Raw genomic sequence first — 27,595 nt, 5'->3', positions numbered from 1 at the left:
AGCCTCCCTTTCTGCGGAGGGTGCAGCGCGCCGGGGGAGCGCAGGGGAGGTGGCACATGGGGGACTTCAGCCCGAGAGGCGGGGTCGGCACCTGCGGGGGCTGCGGGGCGGCGGGGAGCAGGCGGCCAGGGCCGTGGGCCCCGCCATGGGGCGTCCAGTGCCGCTCGCTCGTGTCAGGGCCCCAATGTCCCCCTCAAAACCCGGTGTGTCCAGCGCCTGAGGGTCTAAATGAGCTTCCAGCCGAGAAGGGAGGGGTTGAGGTGTAGGTTCCCTCCGCTTGGCAGCAGCATAAGATTTTTTAATTCTGCTCTGAGCACAACAGGAGCCTACGAAGACCTGTGCTAATTGGAAGACCTGTACTTCAAGCCCAGCAGGGAACGTTGTGGTCTTACTTCCACTCATTTTCCTGCTTCTGAGTCTCCCAATTTACCAAGCCTCCCTTCAGAGCTGCTTTTATGCTTCAGGCAGCGACCTCCCCCTGTGGCTCTTAGTTCTTGTCCTCACTTGCTCTTCTCTGTGGGCGCAGGTGGGGCGGCTGTGGCAGCTCAGTCGTCCTGGGTACTGATGGAGCTCCCCCTCAGCAAGACGGATTCTCAGGGTCTCAGGAGATGCCACGGGTCCCTCTGGACCTTCTGGAGCACCGAGGCCACCTTGACCTTCATGGTGGGATATGTGGATTCTACAGGACCTGCCATGCTGTTGGAGACTGAAGGAAGGGCCTGGAAATCACCAACTTCTCAGACTCCAGGTTGGTGCACCTCCACAGTTAGTAACTCGCCATTACAGAGTGCCACCAACACTTTGATTTGAGGGTGTTGTATCCTTACCTTTGTAAAAAAAAATTAACAACCTTGCTTTTTAATTTTTTTTGACTTTTAAATTGATGTCTAGTCAGTTTACAATGTTGTGTCACTTTCTGGTATACAGCATAATTTTTCAGTTATACATACATATATTCTTTTTCCTTATAGGTTACCACAAGATATTGAATATAGTTCCCTGTGCTATGCAGACGAAATTTGTTGCTTATCTATTTTATATGTAGTAATGAGCACCTGCACATCTCCAACTCCCAGTTAATCCCTTCCTATCCCCTTCCCCCCCTCTGGTGACCAAAAGTTGGTTTTCTATGTCTGTGAGTCTGTTTCTGATTCTGATTTATAAATAAGTTCTTTTGTGTCTTTTTTTTTTTTTTTTTTTAGATTCCACATGTAAGTGATAGCATATGGTATTTTTCTTTCTCTTTCTGGCTTCCTTCACTTCAAATGACAGTCTCCTGGTCCATCCATGCTGCTCCAAATGACATAATTTTATTCTTTCTTATGGCTGAGTTGTATGTCATTATATATATATATACACACACCACAACTTCTTTATCCAGTCATCTGTCAATAGACATTTAGGTTTCTCCAATGACATTACTTTCTGCACAGGTTTAGCTTTACACATCAATTAAGCACGTATTACACAGTCCTCCGTTAAACTGTGTTCTCCTCACAATTTTAGTATCTTGCATTAGCGTGGTGCAAGAACGGATGGATACCATGATCACGAAGGAAGGTAGTTTTCCAAAGTGAGGCACCCCAAATGTGCTGAAACCTATCATTTCCCTGAATCTGGAATCTCGAGTACACAAATTCTACTACTGGGGAACTGTGTTTGAACTCTTTACTGCCATTTATGGTTAATAAAGGACCATTTTAATATATTTAGTAGTAGGGGTAAACTCTTGGAAGGCATTTCAGGGACACATTTTTCCCAGAGGGCAAAACTTCCTGCTCCCCTTCTAAGTTGCTCTGGGGAAAAACATGCTGCATTTCTTTCAAGTGCCAGACTGTGCATCGACAACCCTCTAGATGAATTAGGATTAAGGCCCTAATCTATGAAACAGGAACGCTTTTTTTCAGACTAGTTCCACTTCCCATTTTCTGTTGGAAAGAGAGTTGGCCAGCTTACCCCTTTACTGCAGAAACACCAGCAGAAATCTTGAACTCAGGGAGCCCTGTGTGGCCAGGTGATGGCCTCTCCCAGCCCAGGGAAGACAGATGTTTCTGATAGCTTAACTGGCTTTCGCCAGTTTTAGTTTTCTCTTTTATAACGGACATACAATACCCCCAACTCACAAGCAGTAGTATCTAGCACCGTGTCCCATGTGTAGCAAGTCAGGCACAGGAATGTTTTGTACCCACAAGAGGAGAAAGATCTTGTGAGTGGAGTGCTTTCCAGGGTCTCTATTGGAACAACACAGTGAAGTTCCCGAGAGAGAGTCTGGGAACCTTTGCCCCTCCTTCAGTGACTGGTTTGCAGCCCAGGAAATTGAAATGTCCGGTGTGTCTTCCTGGCTCCATCGGGAACGTAAGTCAGCCTTGGACCAGTGTTTCCTTAGAGACACCTCATGAAAGTCAACACATTCCCTTTGGCCAATTTGTAGTCATGTTCATCCTTTGTTGAGGGACCTTTTGGGGAATTAAAGTAACCAAGGCTGACATGCTTCTCAAGGGGCATGTCCACTCATGGAGAACTGGTTTTTAGCACAGACCTCAAAGGAACATCCCCTCAGTCCTTGGGCAGGGGCCTATGGGACTTCTGCATCCCCTAATCTAGACTCAGACAGTTCTGTCCTTAGAAATAGTAGGGTGCTTTTTAAAATGCACGCTTTAAGAGCTTTCCTAGGTTCACAGTTTCACCCTGGTCGTGGCTGTGCTCCTTACTGTGTAAAAGTCACTTCAGAATCTTGAGAGACATTTTGCAGCTTGGATTTGTTAAAAGGGTGCCACATGAATACAGAGTAGTGGAAGCTGGATTTACTCTCCTGAGAGAAACAAAGAAAATGACAACAAAATGGGTGGGGTACAGGAAACAAATATTTTCAAGAGACTGAGCTTCAGGCAATAAAGGTTAGTGAGTGATCCCTGAGAAATGAAAGGCAAATAAGTGAGCCCCACAATCGCTCTGGTTTCCCACCTGGAGAGAGTTTCCAGCAAAGTAGAGAGAGGAGACCGAAAAGAAGCCCCATGGATTTTACCGCGTCGAGGACAATGAGCTGAGAGTCATTGTTTCTTCTCATAATCTCCCTTTCACATGGAGCCTTTCGGAGTTTGATGTTCTCACCTACTGACAACCCACTGTCCTGGGAAGAGTCATGTTTAAATTCCGTTCAGAAAGGAATGTGTCCCCTCAGTCTAAATCTCCCAGTAGAATTAACACCATGCTTTACCCACAGGGACCCCATAAATGCTCATAAATAATTAGGTACATGAATTGATGCCTGAATTGAGCTGACGCTACCAGCCAAACTGACTTGTTCTCATGTTGGAACTAAACAATCTCAGATAAAGAGTATTACACTCAGACAAGGTTACTCTGACCTTCATAATCAGGCAAAATAAGGCTACCTCCTAATTTTGTGCAGGCACAGACAAACCAAGGTCAGTATACAACCGACAATATCCCAAATTTCCTCTTTTCTAAGGGAATGTTTTTACTTCTTTACTTCAGTCACAGACCTGCTCATGCTGACTAACAGTATTCAGTATGGAACAAACCCTGCTTCCTCCCATCCTCCTTCATATCATCCAACCAAAACCCAAATCTGATAAGAGACTCTTTCTGACACCCTTTTACTTAGACCATAACGTGTCTTTTTGACTGCCAAGAACTGAAAACCCTAGTTGTTTAATGAGAAGAGTGTTCCTAGTGTTTGCCTTAAGTGAATTCACAGCAGCTTTCCAGGAATGAGCAGCTGCAAAGAGAGCCCCAAAAAGAAAGGTTATATTGTCTGTGAGATAGCTAGGCTTGGAACTCCAGAACTTGTTTTTATTCAAAAAAAAAAAAAAAAGAAAAGAAAAAGATTCTTTCTGTCAAACCCTTTAATAACTAATGTGAACCTCAGGAGTTCAGACAGGATTTTCCCATGTCTTATTGAATAGAGAGATTGAGGATAAGGTTCAGAGAGAAGGTTATTAAGGGAGAATGGGCAGCACAAACTTAGCTTAAAAAGACCTGGGATCTGTCAAAACAAACAAACAACCTTAATGCACTTGAACCAGCAACCATTGCAGTAACAGGTGAATGAGCTCAAAGATCACTCAGGGAAGGAGAGAGTCACCTTGTAACTTGCATCCTTCCCATGGTTTTGTAGCCTGAAAAGGGGGATGTTCCCATGAGATGGGTCACTGGAACATAGCTGGGATTGGCTGGGCTGTTGGTTTCACAAGGGTGACAATGGCCACAACCTCCATGTGTTCCACTGACCATTCATGACTCAGTGATGGAAGGAGAGAGCACATTACTTTTCAACTCTCGAGACCCACCTCCATCACAACCCACTTCACACCGAGGGCTGATAGTACTGTGTGAGGAAACTCAAAAGTACATTCTGTCCAGTCAAAAATAGTTGTCCAAATTCTTCCTAAACCAAGGTAATTGAAAACAAATTCATTACTTCACTGACATGCATAGCGTCCTAGTGCAATATTTGAAGTGCTATGAAAATATCGCTGTATAAATCATTTATTAAGTAAGTACCAGCTTATTTAAAAACTTCAAAGTCCCAGGAGAGTTTTCTCAGGGAGGAAAGCCCGGATTCAGGCTGATGATTTATTTTATAGTTCTTACTGCAATGGGAAGCATTTTCTCACTAAGACTCAATCCAGAAAGCATATGTTCTTTATAAAAATGTTATCATGGATACAAAAAATGAGGATTCTATAAAAACAATCTGAGATTACTCATGGAGGAGAAAGAGTGCTGCTCAACTCCACTGGTCCACAGAGACAAAGGAGACTGTTCATGCACTTATACAAGCTGTAGGCCCATCTGTGCCTCTAACGTCTTGTAATAATACAGAGACCTTCAGTTTACAGGTTAAAGTGAATGAAGGTGATGACAATGACCACAGCTTATCAGGAAAATATGACTTTGGGCTTTTCCAGTTGCAAATGGGTATGTATAAAAGGACAGTATGCGATTTTGGAAGATACTTTGGCAATATATTTGATTAAAATGGCTGTTGAATATTTAGTCCATGTGCTGCCAATCGCTTTATAGAGTGACCAGCCTAGTTTGACTCTAGCCAACAGTGACTATGTTGAGAAAAGTCAGGGCCTGAGAGAAGAGCACATTGTACCAGGAGTGGAGCTGCTTCTGACTTCAAGGAAGCCGGGTACCTTTTGTGAGCCTTTGGGTTCATCAGGGTAAAGTGAAGGAATTTGACACATTTTTTTTTCCCACAGAGAATTTCCGGCCCCACAGACACCACAAAATAGATTTCTGTAAAGCCTCTGCTGGATCTCACACACCAACGGCATTAAGCAGTGTGGTGGGAGGATGGCATGGGGCGGGGAGAAGACAAGCTTTCCTAAGTGGCTGAGGTAGTCCTCCATCTTTAACCTTGACACAAATGCTCAGGGGTACTTGGGAACACCCATTGCACTCTCAATTCAGGTTAGTCCAGCATCTAAAGTGAAGAGAGCGATGCTGCAGAGTGTCTCCTAAGTCTCAGTGTCACCAGACCCAGAAAGGGACAGATGCTGAGCAAGTGAGGACTTCCTTTAGAACCTCACTTTCCCCCGCCTGCCTGCCCCTCTCCTCTCAAGCTAATCTTCTATGTCCCTGAGCACAAGGACACACGAACACTAAGGATCATCAACCCTCCCTGATCCATGACCTTGAACTTACCATGTTTTATTTGTGGAGTGGAGCCCAGGGCAATGGCGTGAGGAAAACTCAAAGAGAGCTATCAAGCAGAGTTCCATGAACACTGCTCTGCATCCCTGTCTGTTCAGTATGTGGGTGAACTGGATGAATATAGAACAACAGCATCATGCTGACAAGTCTTTCCCAAAGACATGGTCTCTATTCAACGACATGTGCAGAATTTGTTTTCATCAATTTGACAGCTTGGAAAATGATTACGTGGGACTAGAATGCAATTCATACGTGACAATTATAAAATACACTGTTTAGAGACATTAAGAAAAACAAAAATAGAGTAATCCACACCTGGAGGAGGAGTTTATAACACTGGCATGTCAAACGTGACAGAAATTTATGGAGCCAGCAAGCTGCCCCAGTGAGATAAGGATCTGAAATAACACAGGGATGCAGTGAACAGAATATTGAGTCAGGACTGAGAAGACTTTTATAAATTAATTATTCGTTCACTTAACATTATATTCTGCTCTTTGTCCTACAGTTTTTATGAGTTACACAAAACTGGCAAAGACCCAGAGAACGACGCCATGACATTCTACAAGTCTGACATCTTTCACTTGCGAAAAAGCCATAAGGCCTGTTACCACTTAAAGAGAAGGTGGTGTGACTTCATGACACCCCTTAAGAAAATAAGATTTTTGAGAAAACAATTTGTCTCTTGATATTTTTATAGACACAGAGGAACGAAAATGAGAACTATGCTTGGATAACTTTTGGGAAGAGATAGGTTGGTGCTATCAGCACAAGTATAGAAAGCCATTAAGAGTGGCTGGAGAGGGGGTGTCCCCATTGTGGCAACCTTCACGAGACCCCAAGCAGTGTGGCCTAGGCAACTAGAACACAGGGGGCCCCAGGATTCCAAGGCCACCCCCCACCGTCCAGTTCTGTTATTGCAACTGCGGACGGTTACCTGGCACTCTGGGCCCCGCTCCATCACTCCTGTTAGAGTCTGCGCAGCAGGCAGTGCCTGTGGCCCTGAGCTCTGTGCTCTCGAACGTTGTTTTTGTGGTTCCACATCCTCAAGTGTTGTGAGCTGGTGATCAAGTTGTTCCCAACAGTAAGTTCAGTACTCCTGCTTTTCCTCATGCCTCAGTCCTGATTAAACTTATGTTATTTCGCTTGTTTTTAATCCATCATATGCTGGGTTTCTTCTCCCCAGTCCCCGGCTCTACCTCTTCTGCCGCACGTCACCATGGCAGGATCTCTTGGCGCTTCGTGTGGTCCGAGGGCAGAACTTACAGTGCTGGAGATCAACCAGGAGCTGCACTTAGAGCTGACCAAACAGAAGCAGGACTTCCGAGATCTCACCCAGAAATTCCTTGTATGCCAAGCTACTACCTACTGCCTGGCCAACCAGCTGCAGAAATACAGTAAGTCCTAAGGGTCGTGGTCACCACCTGGTGAATGATCACTTTCTTTCCTCTCAGAAACTGAAACTCTCCAGACTTTATCTTGCACCCCTTTGTCAGTATAAGTGTCATGCTGACCACAAACAAGGCAGGAAAGGTAGTAGTAGCTATCTGACCCTCAAGTCACTGAGGATGGGCAAACTGAGGCATAAAGCGTTGAGCAAATTGTCCAGGCATGTGGTGAGCTGTAGTGTGAGACTAGAGTTAACATTCCACTTATTGATGCCTATTGATATCTCTCTAGAACAAGCTAAACCCTGTTTGGAATCTTTTCTGAATTGTATTTGGTCCTGCATCACTGTTGGCTAAACGTCTGGGACTAATGACTTCCTTCAGTACAAGCTTCCCTGAGGTCGCAGTGGCAAAGTACTGTGCCAGTTACACTGGGGTCACGTGGTGACAGCACACTCTGGGGGAAGCAGGTGATAGTACCTGCTTTGAAAGAACTAAAGATGAGTCAGCTCCTCATGGAAACCGTGGTCTCCATGAGTGATGCCATCAAGACAGGGGCTCCCTGGTGAGCGGGAAGCTGTGTTTCCTGGGTGCAGGGTCTCCTTCCTGAGTCCCAGGAAGTCATGCGACACCCTGTGGTGAGACTCCGGATGTTCTCTGGGGAAATTAGATAATCTGCATCACCCAATCTGTCTCTTCCTGTGCTGGTGAAACTTCAGTGATGTGTGTCAGCAGGAAATCCAGGTGACCCTGAGAATTGGATCATGAGACATGTGGCGAAAATGAGAATGAGGGTAAGTGGGAGAGAACACCATTGCTAGGAAAACCCACGCCGGTATGTGGGGCAGGCCCTTCGCTCCCACAGTCATCCTGGTATTTGGAAGCACAGTTGCCTGTTCAGTAGGAGGGGTGTGTAGTGACAAAAGGAATCCTGAGGACTCAGGGGAAATACACAACAAGATGATTGGAGGAATCTGGACAACTCTGGGTTTGGGTCATTTGCTTACAATTGATTTTCAGTAAACCAATGGTTAGGGTGTACTTAATGAAAAATGACTGAAACAGAGAAACTAAATGTGAAGCCTGCTATTTAAGAAAGTGAAGAGGTGCACTTTGGGGAAAGGATAAACTATGTTTTCTTTACATCTTTCCTTATCATCCTATCATAATTTAAGAACCATGTTGTGAAGGTGAAGAAGGAAAAGGGTATCCCCCAGGACCTTGGTGTCAAGGTCACACAGTGCAGAGATGAAGAACACAGACTCTGGGCCAGGCTCCCTCGGCGCACATCCACGCTGCATGTCTTTCTGTGCCTCGGTTTTCCTCTCTGTCCACCCAGTGCTGCTGCATGTTTGAGATGGAATAAATAGTCAGTAAATTGTTCTAGAACTCTTACAACACTGCCTGGTACATTGTAAACGCAGGTCCTAGTACTACTGCTTCTACTAACACAAATCATCCTAGTATTTCGGCTCATGTCTTTCAGGTCCTCACAGTTTAAAGCAACATATTTCACACAAGTGTATCCAGATGAATTTTTTTTTTTAACCTCTGAGGTACTTCCTCAGTACTGAAATCCCTGCACAAGGGAACCATCAGTCCCTTAGTCCTAGGGTCCACCCCAACCACACAAGAAGCCACCGCCTCATGCCCCTGCTCAGTGTTTCACCTCCGAGGTTGCAAGTCTTGTTAGACTGGCCCATGATTCACGGTCAGTCTCAGGGACTGTGACTTCTGACCTTTCCTAATGGCAGTTAGTCTGTCTAGTTCCCTTCTGTGCCTTGCAGCTTCTCTTTCCCCAGCTCTAAAATGGGGAGTAACTGAATGCCACGCAGTGGGGAGGCTGAGGAATCAGATGTGGAAATCCCTGCCTACAGCCTGCTACCGCAGTTACCTCTGCCCTTGGGATGGACCCTAGCTCCTCCCTTGAAGGCAGTGACCACAGCAGGGGGTGCAGCTTTCCCCTGAGGCAGCATCTCTGTTTCCTCAGAGTGTGAAGAGTACAAGGACATCATTGAATCCGTGCTGGGGGAGAAGCTGCAGTTCCGGGTGGTGAAGTTGGCAGAGCAGCTGGCAGAGAAGCTGGCAGAGAAGCCAGTGCTAGCTGACGAGAGGTTCAGGTAAGGAGGGCTCTGTGCAGGGAGGCTGGTGGAAGGTGTAGGCCTCTCTGAAGTGGGGCCACGAGCAACTTTGGGCCAGGAGAGTGCAGAAATGTTCATCACATTACGTGAAACTCAGCAGATTCAAATCCAGTGAACAACTCAGTGGCCTTTGGAACCTTCACCATGTTGTGCAACCAGTACCTCATTTACCTCTGAATCACAGTCCCTTCCTGGATGACTACACCTTGTCATCCTCCCTTGACTCTCTTATTCTCCTGTTCTTTCCACTTCTCACCAGCTGGGCCTGTCCACCCCATGTATGACTTTGTGACATTCACTGCCCAGTATGCCCCATGTGGATCTTTATATGGAAGTGGGCATGGCTCAGTGAGACACTCAACGGACATCTTGATGAAGCAGGCTTAGGAAGACATTAGATTTAGTTTCCAGAAGAAGATGAATGGGATGTGACGGAATCCTAGAGGAGCATCTCTGATACGGAGGATGCCTCAGTTATACCATTTTTCTCCTCTTTGCCACAGGAAGGTCCCCCATATGTGCCAGAATTCTGCTCTGAGGGCTCGCGCCTCGGGGATGTTCTCACAGAATTGCCTTGGAAACCTCTAATCGTCTATCGTCGAACTATGCATTTTAACATCATTTCTTCTCTCTCATGTTAGGGAATACGATACCCTAATTTGCTCTCAGGCACGAGAGCTGACCCAGTTACGGCAGAAATTATGGGACGGGAGAGAAGACTCTATCCTGCTCATTCAACAACTCAGGGACGTCCTCACCCACAATGACCTTGACAACAACCCGGGCCAGGGCTTCCGAGAGCAGCTGACCGAGGGATGCAGGCTGGCAGAGCGCCTTGCCCGCAAGCTCAGCCCAGGTAAATTGGCCCCAGGCTCTGATAGCCCTGAGCCTCTCATGCAAAGTTTCCTGGCTCATAAGAGACTCCTCACCTCCACTAGGAATGATTTTAACAAGTGTCTTGTGTCCATGTTTCATTTTGGGGACTCTGACAGGACCAGGACTGGCTGAGTGGGAGGACAGAGGAGAAATGCGCAGGCTGGAGGTCACAGTGTTTCAACTGTCTGCTTCCCCTCTGATGGATGGTAGCCTTCGGGGCGAGACAGCATCCCCCAGGGTTAAAGCACAGAAAGGAAGATGTGACTGGGCATAGCTTGTGGGAGCAGAAAGAGCCCTGGGCTTTGCATCAAAGTGGCCTGACCCCAGCCTGAGTGTTGTCTTTCCTGACTGTGAGCGAGTGATTGGCTTTTCCTATTTCACTGTCTGTTTCCTCTTCTGTAAAATGGGTCAAATAATCTGTTGATGGTACTGCAGTGACTAATCTGGGAATGTTCATGAATCAGCTCAGAAAAAGGGAAGCCCTGCACTTTGTAGGGTTGGATTGGGCACTTAATGTTGTCGAACTCGTGTTGGGAACTTTGTTTCACTGTACCTTTTCCATGGAGAGAATTTCCCTTGGTAACACTCAGAGGCCTTAGGAATGTCCCATGATGTGGTCAGATGGAGGCATGTGGGACACGGTTGTTTCTCTCTTCTTAGACAAAGCAGGGGATGTATGGGAGAGCCGTAAGGGGTGCAGAGCCTGTGTCTAGGGAGAAATTAGTGGCCGGATGGATGAAAGAGTTGTAGACGTTGAGATGGCAGGTGGACACTTGTACAGTGATATAGGGAACAGAAGACCATTTGAATGTTTGCCCCTTGTCAGGCAGAGGGGTCATGATGGCCATCCAGCAGTTTGGGGTCACACTGAATGATGGATCAGACATGTGGACCAGGCCAATCATTTAAAGACAGTGCACTAGAACTTTAGCACCGCACTGACACATACATAGTGATTTATGTCCCCGTGGCCATACAACCATTAGGATTGTGGTTGGTGAAGTGGGGAAAAGCTGACTGGATATTTCTGAATTTGTTTGCAGAAATTCATGAAGATGAGGAAGATGAACTAGAAGAAGAAACACTCACCCCCAGGTAATCATGAAGTCTTAGGAGCCGGTAATGGGTAGGTAAAGTATGGAGAGGGTAGAAGAAAGATGAACCCATGAGGGCGAGAGAGTCTCATGTACCAGATGTGAGAAAAGAAAACCTGCAGATTGCATCGATTGACTTCAACCCAACCAACAGGGAAGTGGCCCTTTAACTTGGCTGTCTGTTGTCTCTGTGGCACTTGTAGGTATGGCCCAAGGTAATGTACCACCTTTAGGGTTCCCTGCACACACAGAGAATATGCATACTCTCCTAAATGAACACCAAGATGAGATAAAGAACTGTTTGTACACAGTTCTTAGGTGCTTGTTAGGAAGGAAGATAGCAACGGAATCAGTAAAGAAGTAACTCAAAGAATTAAACACCAGTAGAAGTGTCTAGAAAAACCTGTAGTTGCCACGTGACACTAGTATGAGAAAGGCTTTAGAGGAATTTTATTCGTAAATTGAAGGCAGAATATCTCTGAGGCTCTACAATACCTTAACGCTCATACTCACTTGGCTACATTAACTTAAAGTGCATATGACAGAGGCACATGGCAGTAGCACATGCTGTGGCAGTTCACTTGTGCTTCATGATCACGAAAGGACCACACTGGGATGTTTGGGTGTCATTTCTCATCACATGTCATGTGGGCAGCGCACCGAACAACTACTGCTCTCTCCCTCTCGCACCCCGTGACAGCCAGACTCTGCTTCACATACAGAAGGATAGTTACTTCCCTCTTTATGAGGAATGATAAGTTTGCATTTCATGAATAGTTCCTATGCCCTGCAGCAAAATCAGTAATGACAACAAGGGGACGGATGCTCATGGTTGAATTTTCTGTCATTCCTTTCCCACCTGGAACAGCATTGAGCAAGAGGAGTTGGAGGAGGAGTTGCTCCAAGAGTCCCAGGATGAATGTGTTTTGAATCCCTCAGTTCTCCAAGAAGGATCTGACTGCAACCGGCTAGACAGTGAAGGCAACTTGCCATTTGATGAAGAGAAAGTCAGCCGTGCTCCGGATGTAGCTGGTGCTTGCTCCCATGTTGCAGAAGATCCAATTCCAGCTGACCTCCCAGGTATCCTTTCTAGTTTTGTTCCCCACACACTGTCTAGACTGAAGAAGGTCTCACCGAAGGTCGACCTTAGTGACACATCCTGGTTTAACCCAGAGAAAAGGATGGTTATGAAAGACAGTCATCATTTTGGCCAGGGAGCCTTGGTCCTTTTCTAGGCTCAGTCCTTGTATCTGATTCGCTAGATCCAAAGTTAGGCCATGGGACCCAAATCAGCTGTGACTAACTGTCACCCACCTTCGCTGATCATCCACAGGAAGTGTCTGTCAGACGTTTGGGTCAAATGTTTCTTGCAAGCTACAACGATCGAATTGTTCTTTTTGGACAATGTCCCTGGCCTTCCTTGGCCTGTCCAAACACACTGGTAGCCTTGCCTATATGTTAGGTGAAGTGGTGTCTCTGGTGTCAGTGATCTCAGCCCAAGTCTTCATCTTCCTCATGTTGGCTTCTCTTAGCTAAGTTGGAATCTGAAAACCAGGAAAGAACCAAGTGTCCCTTTACCTTGCTTGGATGTTCCCATGAAGTACGGCTGGGCTCTGGCAGTCCCTCCAGCCTTGAATGCCCATTGTTTCTGTGTAGCCCCGAATTTTCTCTTTAATTTGAAGGTCGGTAGAATTCATCCTCTCTCAGGCTGAAATGCCTCAGTAATATCAGCAAGCACATTATCTGATGGGATGAACCGATATTGTAGAAAGAAGTCTAGACAGAAACTCAGCTGATTTCTAGGACTTTGAGGGAAAATAAAGTATGAAATCTACAGACTCAGCCGATGGGGTATTGGGAGATGGCTCAACCAGATCAGCCAGAGAATTTCCCCCAAGCACTTGGAAGCAGTCCTATCTAATTCTCCTAAGACTTAGGTGTCCTGAAATACCGTTCGTAAAATATTCTTTTGTTGCCCTGAGAATATTAACGTCTTTGTGTTACCTGTGTTCAGCGAGTTGGCGTGTGTGAGGTATGATTTGTTTATTGTGACCTGCTGTCTCTGAATTTCTTACCAGAAAATCAGAATGAGTGTGACGAAGCAGCTGGACAAGAGGCAGTGTCCCCCAGGTAATTCTGAAGATTTCCGGGCTGTTAATGTCCATGGTGACACCAGAAGACCTCAGATGTGGGAAAAGAGAACGTGCTGAACATGAGTCTTTCATCCATTCACTCAACAGCCAACTAGGCACCTAAAAAATGTTGTTTCTTTCCATTGTGTCAGTTGTGTGTGTTTGAATTTCTGAATGTCTCAAGTTGACTCATGGACAGTGATTTGACCGAGGTGAACTAGCCAAACTTGGGGGTCCCTCTAGTCAGCTGCTGTCCCCTCTGTGCATAAAAGCAGGGTGAGATGCACATCTGCTTTGTGCCTGTTTGGTGTCAGTATGGTTATGCATATTTCACTGCAAGTGAAGAAAACAGGAAAAAATCAAAATTGTATCAAAATATTGAGATAATACTCCTTGAAGTTAGAAGTTATGTGTCTGTAATTTCTCCAAAAGCTCTTTTTGCTTAGACACTGCCTGTATAGTTCAATGCAATGTATGCAAATAGTGGGAGCCAAGATTTTAGTCCAGTGTGATTGCTGGGCATCATACCTGGAGCACACAGAGAGAGTCCAATTGCTTCTTGGACAGCTGCTTGCATGGCCAGTGCTCGGAGCACCTGCCGCTCTCTCCCTGTTCCACCCCGTGGTGGCCACACTCTGCTTGACACATAGGAGGATAGTTATTTCCCTCTTTAAGGGGACTGCCCCCTGGCTTTTTGTGAACCGTATCTCTGCTTTACATCAATATACTGACTCCGTGTCTAATCGTCTGAGTTTAATTTTCTGTCATCCCTTTCCCACCTGGCACAGCATGGATCTACTGGAGGTTCAGAATGACGACGTGCTCCAGGAGTCCCGCGATGAATGTGTTTTGGCGCCTTCCATTCACCAGGAAGGTTCTGACTGCTATGAGAAGTGCATTGATGGAAAATTTGCATTTCCTGAACAGAAAGTGCTGTGTGCTCTGGAGGTAGCCTGTGGTTCCTCGCATGTTAAAGCAGATGCAATTGGAACTGACTTCCCAGGTAGTCTGCATGATCTTTGCTCCGCACAATCTGTCTTGTCTCGGAGAATTCGTTGTCATGTGTAGAATATATGCGTACATATCGTTTTGAATCAGGCCCCAAAATTGCCTTTATTTAATTACTTATTTACTTATTTATTTGCAGCATAGTCAGTTTACAATGTGTCAATTTTTGGGTTACAGCATAATATTTCAGTCATACATCTATATACGTATATTCCTTTTTATATTCTTTTCCATTGTCGGTTACTACAAGATACTGAATGTAGTTCCCAGTCCTATATGGAAGAAATTTGTTGTTTTTCTTTTATATACATAATAGTTAATATTTGCACATCTCAAATTCCCAATTTATCCCTTCCCAACCCCTTTCTCTCCAATAACCATAATTTCTTTCCTATGTCTGTGAGTTTCTCTCTGTTTTGTACACAACTTCCTTAGTGTCTTCTTTCTTTTTTAGATTCCACACATGCGTGATATCATGTGTTCCTTTTCTCTCTCTTTCTGGCTTACTTCACTTAGAATGACCATGTCCAGATTCATCCTTGTTGCTGCAAATGGCACTATTTTATTCTTTTCTGTGGCTGAGTAGTATTCCATTGTATAAATACACCAGTTTCTTTATCCAGTCATCTGTGGATGGACATTAAGGTTGTTTCCATGTCTTGGCTATTGTATACAGTGCTGCTATTAACATTGGGGTGCGTGTGTCTTTTCAAATTAGACTTCCCTCTGGATGTATGCCCAGGAGTGAGATTCCTGGATTATATGGTAAGTCTCTTTTTCGTTTTTTGAGAAATATCCATACTGTTGTCTGTAATGTCTGCACCAAACTACATGCCCAGCAAGAGTGTAGGAGGGTTCCCTTTTCTCCACACCCTTTCCAGAATTTAGGGTTTATGAACTTTTAATAAAGCCCGTTCTGACTGTTGTGAGGTGATACCTCACTGTACTTTTGATTTGCATTTCTCTGGTAATTAGCAGTATTCAGCATTTTTTCATGTACCTATTGGCCATTTGTATGCCTTCCGTGAAGAGTTCCTTTTTAGTTCGTGTGCCCATGTTTGGTTTTTGGTGTTTCTGTTATCAAGCTGTATGTGCTGTTTCTATAGTGTGGAAATGAAACCTTTGTCAGCTGCATCATTTGCAAATACTTTCTCCCATTCTGTAGGTTGTTGTTTTTTTTCTGCTTATGGTTCCCTTTGCTGTGTAAAAGCTTATAAGTTTAATTACATCCCATTTGTTAATTTTTGCTTTTATTTCTATTGCCTGAGTAGACTGCCCCAGGAGAACATTGCTAAGATTTATGTCAAAAATGTTTCACCTATGTTTTCTTCTTGGAGGTTTATCGTGTCTTGTCATATATCTAAGTGATTAAGCCATTGTGAGTTTATTTTTGTTTATAATGTGATGGAGTGTCCTCACTTCATTGATGTCTGTGTGGCTGTCCAGTTTCCCTAACACCACATGCTGAAGAGACTGTGTTTTCTCCATTGTGTGTTCTTGCCTTCTTTGTTGAAGATGAAGTGACTGTAATTCTATGGGTTTACTTCTGGGCTCTCTATTCTGTTCCATACAATTTCCTTTAAAGTAACACATTCCCTGAGTTCGTGAACTTGGCTCAACTCCTAGTCATGTTTGTTGCACTGGCAAATCACTGGACCCATCACGGTCCTGCCAGACTCCCATATAGCTCTCCAATTGTGTCATAGGAGGTACCTTTCCGGTCTCCTAATTTTGAATGAATCTCTTATCTTGCATTTAATGCTCTAATTTTCATTCCTAAGCAATGTCCCTGAGATTCTATACTTGTCTGAGGCTGTTGGCAGTTTACTTTATGTCTTTGGAGATATTACTCCTTTGGTTGTTTCTGTCAACCCAAGTCTGTCTCCTTCCATTTGTCTTATCTTATCCAGAGGCTTCTGAAACCACAACAGAAGCACCACTGCCATCGTTGGTGTGTTCTCTGAAGCAACGCAGGGTCCTGGAACACCCAGCATTATGAATGCCCACTCTTTCTTGGTGGCACGGAAGAGTGTTTAGACTATGTTTAGATTCTGCTCATCAGTCTAATGTCAATGGAGAATGCATCTACCCCAATAAGAGACAGCATTTCAGATTGAAAAATCCTGAATATTACTGCAGCCTTCTAGGAGGTAGCTCGGCAGTCCCTCAGGATCTGTGGGTAAAAGGATGAGGTTACTGTTTGTGTAGACTCAGGACATAGTGTGAGGACATCCTGTCATATTAAGGAGACATATCTAGGGGCTCAAGAAGCAAATCCAGTGCCTTCTTATGAGGTTCTATCTAGGGCCTCCTGGAAGATTTCTCCCACAGTACCCTGTTACCACATTGCACACATTGCCAAAGTGCTAATTTTGGCATGGTTTTGATCATACATAAATGAGTTTTGCCCAGTGTAACAGTCCTGTTAATTCATTTACAGAAAACCAAAATGATCAAGATGGGGTGAAAGGAGTAGAGCCAACTATCTGCAGGTAATTTTGAATATTTGTGCGCTGTTGATGAAATGTGACTTCTGCAGTTTCCAATCCAGGAAACAGGAGGAATGCAAGCATATGATTCACTTTGACAACCAGGAATATCTTTTCTGTAATGTTTTCTGCTTTCATTTGGATACATATATTGTTTCCTATTTCTCATTAACTTCTCAAGTGTATACCCAATTCAGTTGAACAAGTGATCTATGATACAGTGATTTTTGTGCACTCATTTGTTCTCTCTGGTGTCATTTACAGAGTGAGATGCAAATCTGGTTTCGGCCTGTTTTGTGTTAGCTTGTTGGCATGTGTTTCACAGCAAGAAGTGGACACAAACAGTGATATAATTATATCATGCCACAATAAAGAGAGAAAGAGGCCTTAGTGGCATGAGATTTCTGGGGCACTAGGGTGCCCCCAATAGTATACACTTAATCTCCATGTAGCAGTCAGTGGAACTTAAATGAAAGGGTGAAAACCACTCTTACATGAGTCTATGTTATGGGTTATGACTCTGCAATTTAGAGATAATCAGTCTCTTTCTTCATCAGCTGTTATTTGGCCAGAGCACTAAGCACCCCCTCTCCTTTCTGTCTCCTGCTCCTCAAAGACACACACTCTGTCTCACCAAAACAGTCAGTTTTTTCTGCTTAAAAGATCACCCTTTGGCTTCCTTCACCACTCCCTTAAACGGTTCATCTAAAGCAGATAGGACTCTAGATTTCTGATTGCTATTAGGCTAATCTTCGGTCTCCCTACCCGCCAGGCTCAGCACGGAGCTGCCGCAGATGGTAGAGGATGACATCCCACGGCACTCAGTGGAGGAGTCCTATTTGACTTACTCAGCTCTTCCTGACCTGTCAGACTCCTTCTGGCCTTATAGGAGCACTGCCATCTACTCATTTGAGGGATTGGAACTCTCTTATGCTCGGGATGTCACCAGTGAGTACTCTTATCGATGTGATAAACCTCCAACTGCACTGCCAGGTAGAGCTGGTGTCTTTTGCGCTTCACACCTCTGGCGGTGCTGAGATATGACAGCCATGTGGGCAGACTCTGTATATTTATATCGAGAAGGTTTAGGTCCTAGAATTGAGTTTTAAGCACAGACATCATGCGGGTTAGGGAACGGTGCTCTCTTCCTCATCCCAGGTGAAGCCTATGTGTTGGGTCCCAAGATAGGTCACTGAACCGAAGACAAGTGTGACAATGTCACTCACCTCTGTGCAGTTGTACAGAGGTGTCTTTTTTTTATGATTCCCATCAAATGTCGTTTTTACTTATAAGGTTCTCATGTTCATACCCCTAAAATATCCCTGGAATTTCTTTCCTTCAAAAGATGTTGACAGTGTTAACTACACCTCTGGATTTGTTGTTTCCCTGGGGTCACTGCTGTCATCCCCAGTGTCCGTCTCCTCTAAGTGGAGGAGCCACCTGAACACCAGGACACAAACATCCCTACTATCACCTTGCATGTATCTTTCCATGAAGTGCGGCTGACCCCAGCATTTCCCCACTCCATGAAGGGCTGATGTTTCTGTTTAGCACAAAGCTCATTTTCATGCTAGGGTTTGTAGATTCCAACCATTATGTTGTTTTCAGTGTACAAATTCTGCTAAAGCAGCCAGCATACGGTGAGGGAAGGCTGAATATTACAGTATTCTTTTTAGAATGCAGATGGGCTATTCCACAGACTATGTGGGGAAAAGATACATTTCACTTCTGACTCAGACCTGGAAAAGGTGATTGTGGTGAGGAGATACTGCCCAGGGGTCAAGAAAGCGAACCCAGGCAGGTCCAGAAGGCGCAGCCTGAGGCCTCCTGGAATATTCTTACGTTATCCTCCTGTGCCACTGGTGATATTTTTTTCCCCATGATAGTATTGGATACCTAACTATTGACATATGTAGGGGGATCTGCTTAATGTTTCTTGCCCTGTCTGAATTAATCCATAGAAAATCATACTGTTCTTGAGGAAGAAGAGGAACAAGACCAAATATGTTCCAGGTAATTCTGAAGCCTCAGGGGTCTTTTGTTTTCTTTCTGCTATCTATCTGTCTGTCTATCTATCTGTCTGTCTGTCTATCTATCTATCATCTCTTTATTTATTTATTTCAAAGTATAGTCAGTTTACAATGTTCTGTCAATTTCTGCTCTACAGCATAATGAAGAATCATGGCTCTTAATTTAATGTTGATGTATGGTGAGGTCAGATCCAGGGAAATGAGAAACTGCTGAATATGCCTAATTCTTCCATTCAGACAACCACAATGTGTCCCTTTAACAATGCTGTCTATGTTAACTGTACGTTTATAAGCCCCTTTGATAATCTCTCTCAAATGGAGTAAGTGCATTCAGTTGATGCAGGGGTGCTAATCAGTCCAGGATTTCTCGGACTCTCCTTCTCTGTTTTTATTAAAAGCAGCATAAGATGCATTTCTGCCTTTCACTCTTTGTTCTTACCACTGACAAGTATTTCATAACAAGAAAAGTACTTAGAAAACCAAAATTCATATCACATCTCAGTGGTAGAGAAAAGGCATTGGAGACACAGGATTATGCTGCCAGAGTCTTGTTCCCTCAGCTGTTGCATGTAAATTTCAACAAAACTCATGCAAGAGTTGAAGCCTCCCTTGTAGTTTCTGAGTGTGTGTCTTCTGACTACCGTGTACTGAGGTAGTTCAGTCTCCTTCGTCCTGAGCTCTATTTCTGCTCAGTGCTGGGACCACCTCCTGCTCTGTCTGTCTCCTATTCCCATTGTAAGCACACTCTGGCCCCAGATGGAGGAGGATTGTTATATCTCGCTTTGTGGAGAATTTCCATTTGTTTTCTGCGACCAGTCCCTTAACACTCCCATCAAACCCAGCTAGGACCCTGTGTTCTCTCATCCGTTTTGTTTAATCCTCAGCGCACCTGACCCCAGAAGGCTCAGTAGTGAGCAGCCGGTGGTAGAAGAGAATGAAGGCCCACAGGACTCACTGGATGAATGTTATTTGACCAGTTCTGTTGGCCATGACCTGTCAGACTCCTGTAGGCCTGACAGAGGTGCCTCATTCCCTTGGGACCAACAGGGAGTCTTCTCAGCGCTTGCTGTACATGGTGAGTACTCCCTCGAATAGAGCACACGGCTCCTAGTGGGTCCCCAGTTATCCTCACAGACTTTGTAGCCAATGACATGTATACACTACGAGAGTGATTTCTGTAAACAGGCCCTGAGACTTGTGTTCTTTTGAATCAGGCTGTGGGATTTACTTTGCAAAAGGCATCATGTGGGTAAGACAACTTTCCTTTCTCCTCATCCCAGGACGCCCTACGTCACCTGGACCGCCCGCACCAGTGCAGGCTGTTGGTATTAAGTCAGGCTAGAGAGGGGAAGTGAGATGTGTGGGATGTGGCCCGGCCCTGCCAGGCCATCATTCAGCATGGGCAGGAGAGGCCAACATCCCCCACACGGATGGGCTGAGGTGAATGAATGGGACACATCAATGATGCTCGGGTCCATCCTATTTGTGGGCTCTGATCATGGCCTGTGAACAGTGTGGACGGCTGTGACTCCGGCAGTGGGGCCGCAGGAGACCTGCTCTTTCGCCCCATCCGCCCTGACCGGGGAGAAGTGCTGTAGGCACAGCACTAGCACTTGATCTTTAAGGACAACTTCAGATTTCATTGGAGGCTTTTCCCTACTTTCCTAAGTAATGCTATTGGGCATTCCTTGTGTTGTTTGATAAACTATTTTGCCTTTTCCCATGCAAATGCAGAGAATATTGAGCATAGTTTAATAAAAGCCATTAGTTGGGAAAAGAGAGATGAAACTACATGATGAAATTAACCTGTGATATTTTAAAATAATTTAAGTCTGTGATTCAAAATAGCATTTGAGGGTGGGTTTACTGGTTTTGATCATTGTTTCACACATTAAAGTTTTTAATTTAAGAGGTGTTACCCTTCAGACCATGTGAATTATCAATAAATCTTATTAGGAATCCTAATGCAGTGATTAATGATGAAAAAACTCTGCCTGGAGGAAATGGGAAGGGCACACGAGGCAGAGAGCAGTGCTTAGGGAAAAAGCCCGGGAAGCTCTACAAGGCGCAGGTGCAGGGCTGGGGTCAGGAGGGGCAGCCTGCGTCCAGGGAGGATTTGTTCAAGGGGGTTGTGGGAAGTGATGCTGCTGAAGAAAGAGGGGCCGGAGGGAGCAGGAGTGTCAAGGCAAGGTGAGGATTTGAGTTCATGTAGGGAGGTTGAGGAGGACAAGTTTCCCCAAGCTGAGTAAGACTGGTGAGACCGCTGATAGTGTGGAGAGACAGGATCAGAGGAAGCCGTTAGAAGGAGGTCGGATGAATCACTGATGAGACTCAGACAGAGTGCTCTCTGTGGAAGACAACGTGGTAACAGACACAGGAGAGACACGTTTAAGAAACAGTTCAACAAAGTTTGTTGAGCAGGAGGGTCTCCAGGGGGTAGTGAGGGGGGAGCCACACAGCAATGTGCAGCAGGCCCCGTGGGCCGTGACCCCACCTGAGCCTGCCCTGGACTGGATGAGCTACTTGAGCTCTTTGGTTAGCCCACTCTCTGAGAATATGAACTCACTTCACAGTAGAATTGTAAACATGTGTGATTAGGAGCAGTGCCTGGTGCCCCTGGAGGGGGGTGTAATACAAGGAATGTGCACTGTGTCATCTCCCTGAAGAACCAGACGTCCTGATTCTGTAGCACTTCTGGACACTGAGCTTCCAGTAAGGCCCTCAGACCTCAGCTACACTACTTACAGGTGCCAGTACCCACCAGCCCACCCAGGACACACGTAGTCATGGGACGTATCCCTGTGTGGTGAGTGGACGAGTCATCAAAACACACGGGGAATGGAGTTGAAAAGGCTCCAGAAGTGGGAAGAGTTCTCATTACTTGGTCCATGTGCTATAGGCCCCAAGTCCCATTTCTAGTGGAATTTGCAGCCTTTGGGCCCCACTTCTCTTGTTATTTCTTTATTCTAATTAGACATCAACAATTCCTCGTCCTCCCTTCCCTGAGGCCTGGCCAGAATCTTGTCTCTAGGCTACAAGGAAAGGTCGCTAATAACTGAGTCATGGTCGTGACCTCAGCTGCCATCCAGTACCCTCTGGAACCAAGTGGGTGATTTTTGATCTCAGCGACGTTCCTGCCAGGCACCTGCCATCTCAGCGTCCCCAGGCACAGCCTTCAAAATGACATCTCCGTCATGTCCATGATGTCTGCCTCTGTTGTCTGGCTGATTGGGTGGTTTCCCTGATAGGCAGGAACAGCAGAAATGGGTGTTGTGGGAGGGGCTGACAAACGGAAAGTTGGATTGGTCCTACTGAACTGTCCTCTGCTTTCAGGTGACTCCTGGGAGGACCGTCGCCAAGGGCCTTTGAGTTTCCAAGGGTCAGAGATGGAAGCTTCACAAGCACAACTGCAGACAAGCACCCAGGTGACCCATCACCTGCAGCTGCAGCGGGACCAGCAGTTTGACTGTGGTGACGGCAACGCCAGGCTCGGCCTTCCCTCCACCGTGTGGGGCTTCACAGCCAACACTGAGTTTGGAGACCAAGGGCTGCCCCTGCAAGGTAAGTAAGAAAAGGGGTGTAGGGAGCTCTAGTCCATGAGCTGGTCGTGCCAGAGCTGGGGGTGGAGGAGACAGTGAGGCCTCTGCCATGCTCCTTTCAGGTCCACGGAAAATCCCCAACGCTCTAACAGAGGGAAGTGAGCAGGAGCCGCAGATTTAGGGCCAGCTCTGCCCCAGGTCCTGGGTTTGCAAATTCCTGGTTCTTTAACGGAACCAAGTTATTTATCTTGTGAGGTATTCCCTTGTCATTTCCCTTATCTGACCACCGGGAAGTTAAATCTACCTTCCGTGGTCGTTGGGAGTGTTAAGAAACATAGCTCCCAGGGTCCGTGATTCGGTAAAACCTGCGTCAGCACACCTGTGACTGTGTGATGTCTACCCGTGTATCCTGCTGGTGATGTAACACTTACACAATGATTGCACGTGCATTGTCTCAGCTGAAGTGCAGGACTTTTGATGGTCTCCACTTTCCCTAGACTCCGACTCCCCTTGCTTTCTCAGAATGGCACGTTTGCCAGAGTTCTCTTCTCATCGCCCATCCTCAAGCCAGTTTTCCCCTGTCACGTGCTCTCAGTAACAGTGCATTAGTAATGTTTAGTAGCAATGTGAAAACTGCCCACACACTTCAATCGTCTGTTGACTTTTCACACGGAGGTAATTTTTCTGTTTTTACCCTTAATTGAAAATACAGAACCACCTCCATAGATAAGGTGAGCCACTCAGTTTCTTCTATGATGCTCCATTTAATTTGTCCTCTCCACTCATCTCCATGGCCATGTCCTCGGTTTTCTTATCATGATCCGACTCTTCTCTGATTTTCTTCAATGAGCTTTCATACCCTCACATGCATTTCATCTGGGACGTATTCATCCTTACCCTCTACTCCTCTTAGTATCTCCACCCGGAGACTGGGGCCGCCTGGTGCTCATCTGTCAGGCGGTGGCCTCATCTGAGAAATAGGGAGAGTGGAGGTGAGAGAAGAAGGGGCACCACTGGCCACCGTGCAGAGAGCTCATGGGAAGTGCTCAGTGGGTGTTAGGGATGCGTGGCCCTGACAAGTGCCATTAGCCCTTGTGGGATTTCATTGTCTTGCCTTGCCTCTAGTATCTTTTTCTTGACCTTGGCTTCCCACATTCTGGGCCAGGACTCAGCCCCACTGGCTAGTCACTCACTCTCCTGCACACTTACCCCAGAGGCCTGAGTCTGAATCCAGGCATCACGACAGATTTTGCTGCAAACGCTAGTTTTAATGCCCTTTATTCTCATAATCCCCCGGATCTAATCGTTCATGTTACCACCAGAGCTTCCCTCGCTTATTCTTCTTATGTCTATTTTTCGTTTTTCAATTTCAACTCATCAGAGGCTGTTAGAATGATCCATTCAATATCTCAGCGCCATCATCCATTTCTTCCCTTGTACACACACACACTTGTGAATGTGGTTGTATTTTTATCACAGCTTCCAGGCCTTATTTAGCTTGAGTATGATAAACATTATATATAGTGTATGTACAAATATATGGGAAGCATATACTGATACACATCTGTAAACATTTCCAGTTTCAGACTTCCCCAGTTCTTTCTTTCCTGAAGTTTACTTTCAACATTGACTTTGCTTACTTTCTGCAGTCACTTCTGTCCCAATAGTACAACCTCTGACTGCCCTGATTGCGTTGCCTTGTCTTTTCTACCTAGGAACTTTCCGTTTTCGTCAATTCTATTTTTCTTAAAAAACAGTTTTTTGGCAGTGTGAACATGTTTGCCTCCTGGCAGTCTTACCAGCACTGCACAGTTTGGGGACGGTCAACAAAAGAGAAAAATACCAAGGTGTCTCCACTGGCTTCACCTGGCAGGGACGTTCAGATGGCCTCTCTTGTTCCTGGACACGTTCCTTACTTGATGTTCCTCTTGGCTGGAAGAGGAAGTCATTGTAATATCCTGAATAACAATGCATCCTGTTTTCTGTGGTTTTATCTTCAGAGCTGGGTTTGGATGCTTCCATCGGAATGAAGATCCCTCCCAAGGTGGAGGGCGAGGGCTCAGCTACCAGCCAGCATGAACGTCAAGTCTCTAGCAACAGTAATGCCTCCAGTGTCCTGAAGCAGAAGATTCTGCGAAGAAAACTGCTGCGCAGCAAGTGGAGAATAGCATGCAGGTTCCCTGGCCTTCAAGCGTAGGGGACAGAGGTAATCACATCTAGGCCTTCCATGCACGTCTTCCCTGTTGCTCCTCATCTAAGATTATACCTCAAACTCCACTAGTTTGTCCTCTTTGTTGTTCGTTCACTTAACAGTTGATCCTCCCTCTGTCTGCTCTTTCCTCTGTTTTCCGTGGGAGTTGCCACCCTGCCAGGCCCTTCCTTCCCCATTTGCTGTTTCTACTGTGAACTCTGCTGTGTTCCTGCCACTGCTGCCCTGGTATTCCTTCTCACCTCTACTCCTAGCTACAGGGAAGCCCGGCCCCGAGGTCCTCCTCATCAGAAGAGCATCATTTAGGCCCCTGAACACGGGGTTCTTTGCCTGAAATCACACACTGTCTTGGTTTCATTGCCTTTCTTTCCCGGCCCTCCCTCCCTCCACTCCACTGCCTCTTCCAGAATCATTGTCTTAACGATTCACATGCACATGGGTTGGCTTCTGCAGAACACACCTAGGACAACATTGACTCCTCGACGTCTCCACGTGAATAAAAAGTGATGTAACTGAGGAATGAGAACCCTGATTACAAAAACTAAATAAGAACCTCAGGCCTAGGTGGGAATGCTGCACTGGCCTGGGGTCAGGTTTCTCACCTCTGGTGGTCAGCTCTGGGTTAATGTCCATGGGGCTTCCAGGGCCTCAGTGGAGCCGGCATTAGGTGGAGGACAATAGATGGCAACCTAAAGGGACATTGACCTAAAGCAGAGACAGAGGCCAAGTGATTGCAGAATGCAAAGACAATGACGTGCCTAGGGTTTCAGACCTCTCTTCCTTTTACTCACATGACTCCTTCTACATGTTCAGTAAAGTGCAGAAAAAAATGAACTGAGTTGGAGTCTTAGGCCAAGGAGTCTAGGAAAGCATCATAGTGAATTAACTTGGGGCAGATTTATGAAGACAGAGATATACAGGACATAAGATCAGTGGCTCAGGCAAGGGAATTTCAGAAGGCAAGTGATTAACTCTAGACTATCCGAAGGAAGGTGAGAAAATGTTTATGGCCAGTGGGAAAGGGGTTCATGGTGGAAGTAATGAAGCGACGGAAAGAGAATGGTGTGAGGCAGTGCAGGGCTAGTGGGTGGCTGTAAATTCTGCCGTCACGAATAACCTGGGTGAGCTTGGATCTATGTAACACGAATGGCTTGACCCAACCCCTCGACACTGTGATTCTGAAGTTCTGGGGTGAGGTTTCGGCATCAGTATTTTTCAAAGCTCTGCTGACATGCATGTAGGGGTTAAATGGACTATGGATTTGGTGGGATATCAGGAACCAGGATAGGGGTGTCCCAAGGATCCTTGCTCCAGACAGCAGTCTGTTTCTGAACGTATATGAGGGATGCTCAGCACATCCCTCCTGGGACATGTAAGAAAGGTATCACTTCGGTCCAGATGAAGGGGAATTAAAAGTCAGTTGGCTGCTGAGGAACCAGTGGGGGGATCTGGCTAAGACTCTGCAGCAGCTTTGAGCTGGCATATCCCCAAGCACAGGTGGGGTGAGGACAGGGGTCCCTAGATTCTGCACCACAGTCTGCACGTTTGCTTCAGGAGGTATTTCTTCTAACTCGTGGATCTCCCTTTTCCCTTCAGCACCAGCCTCGGGCTCCCCCTTCAGCCCCTCCTCTCAAGAGGATCCCAGCCTGCTCCTGACTCTTGTCACCATGTGGTCATCCCTCCAGGCTCAGCCGTCAGCAGAACCCAACGAAGACCCACATTTGATCCCTCTGTCTCTCTCTCTGTCCCTCTCTCTATCTCTCCTATGTCTCTCCATCTCTCCCCTGTCTCTCTTTCACAGTTAACGCATTATTTTCGGTACTCTGAAAAGATTTTGCCAATTTGAAGAAACCACATCATCAAATTTACCTTTCCCACTAGATGTAAACTATCTGCAACAGAAAATCCGGTTAAAGTCCAAACTGAACACTGCAGGGATGCTTTGCTGAGAATCAACATCACAATCACCAGCCACAATCCATGATTTTTACTCCAAAGGACTGATTTGATGGGAGAAATCCCAGGCATCAGTCCCCAAATGTGACCCAGTGCTAAGGAGACCAGTGCTTTGCTGGATGCACAGCTGTGAGAGACTTTAACACTTGCTTCTCTGAATTGCCATCCTGCACACACTGGCATCTGGAGCAGCTGGAAGAAGGCAACATGTCAGCCTGGACAATCTTTGCCACCAGATGGGCTGTGCTCGGTGCAGGTGCCATTAACCATGCAGTGTCCGTGCTGAAAAGGTTTCGCTTGAGTTTCGTCATGAGGCAGTTATCAGACAACTGCAGAATCTACACCACTGAACAGGACAACTGGCCTGTCTTTTTGAAACAGGCAGTGCCTCCACAAATTAGATGACAGAAAGGAGAAGAGATGTTTTGGGTTCCAAAGAACTAAAGAGATTGTGCTGCTATATTTCTTTAGTCCTTTTGAACCCAAACCCTCTCCTCACCTTTCTGTGGTTGTCTTTAATGGTGGTGACATTGACTTGTGTGCAGAACACAGGTCAGTCGTCTGGCTCAAAGGTCTACATTCTGCAGTTGTCTGACCCCTTCCTCATCATTAAACTCAGGCCAACCCGTCTGCCAATGATGCCACTTACTGAACGCTGTTTGCTTCCTGGCACAGCCCCTCTGGAGAGTAAGCACGTCCACTTTGCGTGTCACCACTCTTGTCCTCTTAGCATTGAACACTTCGTCATGGAGGCAGGAGCCAGTGAGATCCGTTCATTGGAACACACGTTTCTCTGTGTAGAGTCAGTGATTTGATGAGTAGTTCTCTGAGAGTGAATAAATATCTTATTCTATGATTGTCATTCTCTAAACTGTTGCCATCCCTGATCGATCCCCGATGTGTGTCAATTACCATATTTGTGTTTGTGAAGCAGAAATTTTCCAGTGCAGTCATTCTGTTCATTTGTACTGCTGGCGTTGTGCTGTGGAAAAGACAATCCCTACCCCTTCCATTTAAGTAAAAGTTCTTTGGGGTTTTACTGTGA

The 27,595-nt window shown here is 45.9% G+C and overlaps 1 protein-coding gene across 1 annotated transcript; it reads left to right on the top strand.

Annotated features, from left to right (window-relative positions):
- Positions 1–154: 154 nt before the first annotated feature.
- On the top strand, positions 155–27,595 carry LOC135318470 (neuroblastoma breakpoint family member 4-like). Its single transcript, XM_064489988.1, has 15 exons — positions 155–748; positions 6,875–7,085; positions 9,067–9,196; positions 9,859–10,073; positions 11,137–11,188; positions 12,056–12,267; positions 13,266–13,317; positions 14,108–14,384; positions 16,740–16,819; positions 17,589–17,764; positions 18,778–18,829; positions 19,731–19,921; positions 22,180–22,407; positions 24,386–24,591; positions 26,191–27,595. The coding sequence occupies exons 1-14, from the start codon at positions 671–673 to the stop codon at positions 24,580–24,582; spliced, it is 2,151 nt and encodes a 716-aa protein (XP_064346058.1). The 5' UTR covers positions 155–670; the 3' UTR covers positions 24,583–24,591; positions 26,191–27,595.

The sequence above is a fragment of the Camelus dromedarius genome, chromosome 9 (assembly GCF_036321535.1).
Source record: "Camelus dromedarius isolate mCamDro1 chromosome 9, mCamDro1.pat, whole genome shotgun sequence".
NCBI classification, from domain to species: Eukaryota; Metazoa; Chordata; class Mammalia; order Artiodactyla; family Camelidae; genus Camelus; species Camelus dromedarius.
Note: the sequence above shows the minus strand (reverse complement) of the source record. Positions and strands in the feature narration are given on the sequence as shown.

Bases quoted from the DNA above. Each gene is read 5' to 3' on its own strand.
- LOC135318470 (XM_064489988.1), top strand. From the start codon at position 671: ATGTGGATTCTACAGGACCTGCCATGCTGTTGGAGACTGAAGGAAGGG. The intron at 11,189-12,055 runs GTAATCATGAAG...CACCTGGAACAG, and splicing joins GAAGAAACACTCACCCCCAG to CATTGAGCAAGAGGAGTTGG. The intron at 14,385-16,739 runs TAGAATATATGC...AGTTTTGCCCAG, and splicing joins GGAGAATTCGTTGTCATGTG to TGTAACAGTCCTGTTAATTC.